At 35.7% G+C, this 9,165-nt stretch overlaps 1 protein-coding gene across 1 annotated transcript; it reads right to left on the reverse strand.

The window, feature by feature from the left end:
* Positions 1-3,301: 3,301 nt before the first annotated feature.
* On the reverse strand, positions 3,302-3,826 carry LOC141666151 (uncharacterized). Its single transcript, XM_074472148.1, has one exon. The coding sequence runs from the start codon at positions 3,824-3,826 to the stop codon at positions 3,302-3,304; it is 525 nt and encodes a 174-aa protein (XP_074328249.1).
* Between the last annotated feature and the right edge of the window lie 5,339 nt (positions 3,827-9,165).

A 9,165-nucleotide genomic window follows, 5' to 3' on the forward strand; every position in this document is an offset into this window, starting at 1 on the left:
GCCATAAACTCTGCTTCACACGAACTTAGAGCCACACACCTTTGTTTCTGTGACACCCAAGTTATTAAACTTTCATTCAAATAAAAAACCATCCCTCCGGTACTTCTCCTGTCTTCAATATGCCCTGCCAAATCGCTGTCTGAATACCCAGTAAGAATACTGTTTCCACTGTCCTTACTGTATATAAGACCGAAGTTCAGAGTACCTTTGATATAACGCAAAATACGCTTTGCTGCATTTAAGTGAATTGATGTTGGCCTTTCCATGAACCTGCTAATAATACCGACAGAGAACGCTATATCCAGTCTAGTGTGTACGAGATAACGTAACCCTCCAACCAAAGATTTAAAGAATGTTGCATCCACTTCTTTGCCTCCGTCGTCTTTTGTAATGACTTCTTTCGGGTCCATTGGATACCTGGTTGGGTTACATTCTGCTAACCCTGCTTTCTCCAGTATCTTCCTTGCATACGTTGTTTGTTTCAAAATTATATATCCAGGACTCTGACTTACTTCAATTCCCAAGTAATGTGACAATAAACCCAGGTCACTCATTTCAAACCTTTCACTCATCTGTGTCTTAAACTTCTCAATAACAACCTTGCTTGTTCCAGTAATCAAAAGATCGTCAACATAAACGGAAATTATCAGTATTTCCCCCTCGATCCTTTTGGTGTAAACGGCGTGCTCGTAAGGGCATCTTACAAAGCCAAGATCTTCTAGACATCTGTTTAGCTTCGCATACCATGCTCGGGGTGCTTGTCGCAGTCCATAGAGCGCTTTGTACAACCTATACACCAAATGTTCTCTACCCTTTTGAACGAACCCCTCTGGTTGGGTGACATACACCTCCTCTTTGATTTCTCCATTTAAGAATGCCGTCTTTACATCAAGATGATATACCTCCCAACTATGTTTAGCAGCAAGAGCAAGCAATAATCGAACAGTTTCTAATCGTGTAACTGGTGCGAAAATCTCCTCAAAATCGATCCATTTCCTTTGTACATACCCCTTTGCGACAATCCTTGCTTTGTATTTAACAATCTTCCCACTTGTATCTTTCTTTACTTTGAAGACCCATTTCAAATCAATTGTTTTTTTCCCAGGTGGTAGCATGGTTAATTCCCACGTATTGTTCTTTTCAACTGATTATATTTCCCTTTCCATTGCATCCCTCCATTGCTTTTCTTTCGATGCCTCCTTGTAACTGGTGGGCTCATCTGCTGCTGTAAAATACAACTCATCCTCCACTAACTCGACTTCCTCGGTATTAGAGTATATATCAGCAAGAGTCCTGTATTTTCCAGTTTCATTATTCGTTATTGACTCTGATATTGACGTGGAGGAATTCGAAGAATGCAAGGACTCTGTTGGAGTTCAAGTATTTGACGCTTGTACTGAATCTGATGGACTCATTTGAGAATCTTCAGTGTCAGAAACATACTCCTGCGTATTATTCACATCTTCACTTTCAGTTTCTCCAGATTCTGCAGTGCTTGTATCAAAAGTCACGAATATTTCTGACTGTGATGTCTGACTCTCACCATTCTGCTTCCATAACCACGGCTTTGTTTCTTCAAAGATAACATCCCGGCTGACATGTACCACCTTATTTACTGGATCATACAACCTATAGGCTTTCGTTCCCGGCTCTTTTCCGAGATGTATCACTGCTTTACTTCTGTCATCCAATTTTCGCAAATTTCCATTTGTTATCTTCATATAAGCTGTGCAGCCAAAAATACGAATATGTCCAATATGTGGCTTCTGCCCAGACCATGCTTCATAAGGAGTAATACCTGATACAGCTCGAGTAGGTAGTCTATTAAGAAGGTAAATGGTGTGTCTAATTGCTTCACCCCAAAACTGACCAGGCAATTGCATCTCCTTTAGCAAGCTTCGTGCCATTTCAATCATTGTTCTATTTCGTCGCTCCACCACGCCATTCTGTTGTGGCGAATAAGGTGCAGTAAATTTCCTTGCAATACCATTCTCAATGCAATAGTTGGTGAAATCTTTAGAACAGAATTCGCCACCCCTGTCAGTTCTAAACGTCTTAATTTTCTTCTCCGGTCCATCTTCTACTTGTGCTTTAAACCTTTTAAAAACCTCAAATGCTTCGTCCTTCGTTTTCAGAAGATATGTCCACATAACACGGCTGTAGTCATCCACCAACAAGAATATATACCTGTTCCCAGCCATCGTGGATGGTGTGATCGGACCGCATAAGTCACCGTGCACGAGCTCCAGTACTTTTTTTGCACTATAAATCGTTTTAGTCGGGAAAGACTTCCTTGTTTGTTTTGACATGAGACACCCTGTGCAAATTTCGTTTGGATGTTTTAATTTTGGCAGGCCTTGCACCATCTGTTTTGATGATAACTGAACCATGGCATTGAAATTTACATGTCCAAGTCGAGAGTGCCAAAGCCACTATTGACTGGTTTTCTGAGATAGTAAACAACCAGGTTCTTCAGATTCGAGAATAATTTTATACAACCTGTTTAATGACCTCTTCACTTTCATCAATAATTTTCCTGCAGTGTCCCGAATCCACAAATACTCACCACTTATAATAATTTTATTCCCTTCTTCTGATAATTGACCCAAACTAACGATATTACTATGAAGAGAGGGTATATAATATACCTCGCGAAGAAGTCGTTCTTCACCTGTCTTGCACTTTATTGCAATCGACCCTCTTCCCTTTATGTGCACAACTGATCCATCTCCAAATCTGACTTTCCCCGTTATTTTTTCGTTCAATTCTCTGAATTTTGATCGTTGTCCAGTCATATGGTTGCTTGCCCCGTTATCTAAATACCACATATTTGACACAAATTCATTTTCGCCACTGTCTTGACCCAACCTTGGATTTACTCCTTCTTCATTGATCAACATTACATCACCCACACTGGTTTCACCATCTGTCAAGAGCAAAGCTGGTTCGTCGTCTGGTATTTATGCTATATAAGCTTCCTCCTTCTGTTCTTTGTCACGTCTCGCCTTTCTGCATTCTGCAGCAAAATGACCGTACCCAAGACAATTGAAGCACCTCACTTTGCTTTTATCACGAACACCACGAAATCCATCCTTTCCTCGAAACTTTTGTGAAGATCCTTCTGTCCTGTTAGCTCGTTTCAGCCATTCGTCCCTTGTGAGTAGTAGTTTATTGTCCTCCTTTTCTTTCTTTCTCCACTCATCTTCGGTTAGAAGTAATTGACCAGTCTCTCCACTGGTTTCACTCTGTCCACGCACTCTTTCTTCGTGAGCTTTCAACGAACCCACGGTCTCTTCGATAGTCATTTTTTCCAAATCACCAAATTGCTCAATAGCGGATGTGATTTGTAGAAACTTCTGTGGCATTGCCCGTAACACTTTCTTAACAACATACGATTCGCCATGTCTTCTCCCAAGGCACGGATATTGGTCACCAATCCGTTCAACTTTAAACAGAATTCATCGAGCGATTCTGAATCCTTCATACTCATCGACTCAAATTCAGATTTAAGTGTCTTAATTCTCGCTTGTTTTACACGATCTGCCCCCTGGCAGAGAACTTTTACTGCCTCCCAGGCTTCTTTTGTCGTCTCCTTCTCAGCCACGGACAAAAGGATATCTTCAGGTATACCCTGGTAGATGGCGGCCAATGCCATCTTATCCGTTTTCTCTTCTATAGCATCGTTTGGATCCTTCGGTGTCACCGCTTCCCAGATCCCGTGTGCCTGCATATATACCTTCATTTTCAAGGCCCACGCTGTGTAGTTTCCTCTAGTCAACATGGGATAACTCAAGCCAAAACTCTCCTTATTTTTCCCGGTCTCCATCTTTGACGCCTTTGGCATATACTTGGGCATCAACAGAGTTAATAAGCTCTGATACCAGAATGTTAGACGGATCAAAGATATATGAAATCAACTCACGCGTGTTTAACACATATGCTGGAGAAAAGTAAAGATACACCCAAATGTCTTAGTTTTTTATTATGCAGCAACTTACACATATAAAGGAGACTACAAAATGAAATAACTAAAAATAAGGAAAACTAACCAACTACTTCCTAAACATCTTGAGTCAACAAACGTTTATTCAACCACTACTCCCTACAAACTTGCTACTGCATGAAGACCATTTCCAGACTTACAGCACAATAATAAATTACCGAGTTTAGATTAAAATATCCAACAGGATTTAGTCTGTTCCATACAATGAATTTAAGTCATAGTACAGGACCAATTTTTTCTAGTAAATTCCAAACTCCCGCCTTTAATTTATATGAAAGAAGAGAATTTGATTCTCTCTACACTAATATCCGGTCAAAATTCTACTTCAAACAGTATAGATGTATATATACAACCATATATTGCATAGTTGAAAGAGTTGTGGAGTATTTGCGCCCAAACATATGATGTCATTATTGATCATAGTTTTAATTTACAGGAAGGGATGTTCTAGACCATTAGCGATTTCCCAAGATATGTTATGATGTCTGCTTGGAGTCAATGTGTGAGCTATCGTGTCCGATGTGTTATTACGAAACCTGTTCACAATATTTATAACATGGCTGAAAAGTGTGTTGTATGAATCAGAGGAGGTTTCTTGATCATTCACACAAATGGAGGTTAGAAAAGAACAGATTTAAATGGAATTTTGAAACAAGGAAAAATGCAGAACCATTAACGGGGACATAGAACAATTGTGGGTTGGGTTTGAAAATCAATTTGGAGAAATTTGAAAGAAAAAAGAGAAAGCGAAAGTAACATCCCTTATAAGAAGAAGTCATTTTTTTTTCATTTGCACTACTGGAAGCATAATCCACAAAGATGATAAGTGCTCGGTTTAAATGCAACCTCGTGGCATTGTACGACCGAGGCAGAACATAATGAAAGGTATTAAGATTTTATATGAGAAATGTCAGTGTCATTTTTATAGTTGTGAAGTCTCTTTTCTAATTATACTATGCCATCTTTTTATACAGCATCAATTAAAGAAGAACAAATGAAGAAAAAATTTATTGCTGCACACCGGCTCTGACAGAAGCAATAAAAGAAGTTGAAGTTGATTTTACCACCGTGACAATATAAGCAACCAGTTGCCAGGATTACAAATCATGAAGAAAAATAAACTTATATATAGTGTATAATTAAACTGGTTTTAGGTCAACCACATGATAGAAATTGATGCAGATGCAATTATGGGGATACCCATTACTGGAGGTGAATCGGTACAAGCAAGGAAGAATAAACTGTATTCTCGGAAAAATAGAAAGTTTGAAGAACTTGGGTAAGGAAAATATGTGAATAATTTTAATCGACCAACAATCCATAAAAGCAAGGGAAAGGAGCAAAAACGGGGGAATCTGATGAATATATTTTGGAAAATGATAGCCAAGAAGATAATGATGATTCATTAAAGGTACAATAAACTGATTTTTTATATATTAATCGGTTTGAGTTTTGAAAGGAAAATATATTAATTCTACAAAATTAAAGTAAATAATGTATATAAAATATATAATTAATAACTTTGTTTAGATAATCCTCTCAATTAAAAGAAAATAATATTAATGCATTAAAAGAGTTAATATTTTACTTATATTGCGTGGAAAGACAAAGAAGATGGAGCTTGGTCCATGAATTCCTTCTTCGGCCAATAATTGCAAGAAGAACAATATGTGGAAGAAAGCATGTAAATCTTCCATTTGTGCAAACAAGGTGGTGCAAAGAAGGGAGTGCAGAGTTTATTTCATGAAAAATTTTAAATCAGACATGTACATGTAGTAAGTTGTTGAAAGTTGTTTAGCTGGTGCTTATGTGGCGTTGCGGGAACATAAGGCTCAAAATCTTGAACGAGATCCAAGAATAGAGGATGTTGGTGAGTCTAGTTTGCCAAATGTACCTGAAGAAGAATATGAACAAGATACTCTATATATGTAAACCTCAAATCCCATTTGTACGATAAATATCTATAATATTTTTAGTAGTATATTAAAATTTATATATCTTGTTTATACTTAGACCACTCCAAAAAAAATAGAAGATGGTCAAAAATATTTAAAGTTAAAAGTATGAATTCTAATGAAAAGGTGGTCATAAATTAAATAAAGGGGGCAAACCAATTGGAGATAATAAGCCTATGCGAGAGCTAAGTAAATTTTCGAGGATGCTAGTTAAGGATCATGTGTCGCTTACTCATGTTAAATGGCATGTGGTTCTTGAAGAATTAAAGAATAAATTGTTGCATTATTCTCTGGTAACCTTAACTACCGAAACTATTTCCTTTCTTATTTATATATTTGTTGTGAAATAATGCATTTTATGTTTGACACGTTATTGGAAAGGTATGATATTCCTGAATATAACTATAATTGGATTAACATGACACTTAATACTTGTTTAAGAGTGCACAAGTCGTGTGCGACGAAGGATCATTACATAATATATGGAACTGATGAGCAAAGGATCGAAAATAGGCCTGATGAAATTCCACTTGATCATTACATAATATATTTGTTACCTTTAAGTACAATTTAAATCGAGAAATTAATTTTTTTTATGATAATCACTTGCAAAGAAAAAATACAGCTCGTCATAAATCATTTGCTGACCCACACACTCCTAATCATAAACGTCTTGCTTAAGTTAGATCCAAACTGGTATGATATTATTTTAATTATGAGAAATAAATATTCAATTTTGATAAGGTATACTTTAGTGAAAGTGGTGTGACATGGCTTTTTACTTGTTTACATTTTCTCATATATGCTAGAAAAGCAAAGACCCAATTCTTGAAACCCCTGGTGATGCTAAAGTCTATTTCAAAAGTCGCAAGTGCAAAGAAGGTCACAAGTACAAATATAATACAGACGCAATCCAAATGCGAATTGTAAATATTTCTAGTGGTAAATAGGAAGTCTAGCCATTTTTACCACAAAGATGGTCTTGTTTTACATTTAACAAATATTTTCTAACTTTCACTTGTAGAATTGCATTCAAGAGATACTGAAAGAAGGAAATAATGTAGATGCGGTGCTTCCCATTGAAAAGCATAGATCAGATTTATTGGTAGGAAGGTTTCTTTAGAGATAACTACTGCTACTGTAGGAAATGGTTTCTTTTGAGATAACTCATACTACTGCACAACCAAGTGCAAGTGATTTGGCACAGATAACTCAACAACTAGAAGCCAAGTTTAACGGAATACTCTAGGATAATAGGGTTTGGATGATAGAGAAGCTAGGTGAGGCGAATCCTGATATGAAAATTGACAATGAAGACTTCTATGCTTCCGTCTCTAGTGATCAGGTCGAGAATGGATCTCATATCAGCCCTTCCACTCAAACTCCCGAAAACAGAGGCGACATTTCTTAAATATGCATGTTATAAAACTTTGATATATCATATTGTTAAATTTTTAAATTTTGGTATAACATTATTACTTTTGGTATCTACTACTTTGCCACACTAATATAACATTATTACTCTTGGTATCTACTACTTTTATGATGCAAACTGTGGTAGTAGTTTGGATATATTTGGAGCTATGGTTGATGAATTGAAGTGACTTTTGTCGTAGTTTGGCTATGTAGTAGGTTGCCGTATTAGAGTTATGGTTGGTATATTGGAGTTGTGGTTATAATATTTGAATCATGGTTTTTGTAGTGTGGATGATGTTTTGGTAATATTTTGTATAAGATTGTTGCTTAAACAGGGCTGATATTTTAAATTTTATAAAAAAATAACCATTATATTTGCTTATTCTAGTATAATTTATTTATATATTATAGTGTGGCATTAAGGAAACCAATTATTACACAATAAAAATACACTAGTTTTACATTACACGGCTAGAATGTTATATTAGTCTATATGGGTCCTACTTGTGGGTCAAATGGGAGTCAATCTGTTACAAATTAGTGCCCTATTGTGATATTTTTCTCTCTTTTACAATATATAGCCAAACACTACCCTAAAAATGATCTTGACGGGCAAGAGATGTAGAACATTTCTATGTATTAGCTATTGGGAGTTGTGATGCATGTTCAAGTTAGTTCTTTATCGGATTTGACATTCATTATAGGTAGGTAAAGAAGGTATTCGAGTAAACCCGAAATGGATCATTAAATTGTGATTAAACTAGTTATGAGGTACTTGCAACGAACAAAAATATTAATTGCTCATTTACTGGAAATCATAATATATATGAGATCTTTAGGTATTCAATTTTTTATTTTGCTAGTTATGTAGATATACCAAATCTACTTTAGTTATGTTTTTTATATCTAAACAAATCGATATTAAATATCTAATTATTACAAAGAGACTACAAAAAGAAGGTAGTATTTATTTACTCCCTCCGTCCCGGCCAATTTTTTACGTTTGGTTTGGGCACGGAGGCTAAGAAATATGTATAAAATAGTGAAAAAGAAAAAGAAAAGTGAGTGAAGTGGCAGAATTCTTTGATTTTTAATATATAAAAGGGAGATATTGGAGTAAAAGTAGTGTGAAAAGGGAGAAAAAGAGGGAAAATAGTGGGACCCATTTACTATTTTTGGTAAGTTTTGAAATGTAAAGAATTGGATGGGACATCCCAAAAAGGAAAGTGTAAAGAAATGATTGGTACAAAGGGAGTATTATATAAGAATAGAGTATGACCCACTAATTAAAGTTTTAACACTTAAGGTCTTTCATGGGAATACTTCTCATGTGGGTGTTGTCCCTTTTGAAATATTTTCAGTTTTAGTGAGAGTTTTATTTTCTTCTTATAATCGGTACTCAATTTCATATTGACACTATTGTGATGCATTATGTGTTTTGAGTTTTTACAGAATGAAGTAATGTTTTTCCTTTCTATTACTCTAATTGAGCTTTTTCATTCAATTATGGTGTCAACATAAGTTAAAAGTATAAAGATTGATCTAAATGCCAATTGAAAGTAGGCATGATTGAAAACACATTCCATTTAATTTCTAGTTACACATTCATACTTGATGTATGTCATTAAATATATTTATGTGGTGATCATTGTGGATCGAGTTACGACAATGTGACGAAGGTCGCTTTGGTTTCATAATTATTAATGAGCTGGACCAGATTCACTGACCAAGATATTCTAAAGAATAAATAATTTTGTGAGCACCTATGGTTTATAAATATAATTGTTGTTT

Source organism: Apium graveolens, chromosome 6 (genome assembly GCF_009905375.1).
Source record: "Apium graveolens cultivar Ventura chromosome 6, ASM990537v1, whole genome shotgun sequence".
Taxonomy (NCBI): domain Eukaryota; kingdom Viridiplantae; phylum Streptophyta; class Magnoliopsida; order Apiales; family Apiaceae; genus Apium; species Apium graveolens.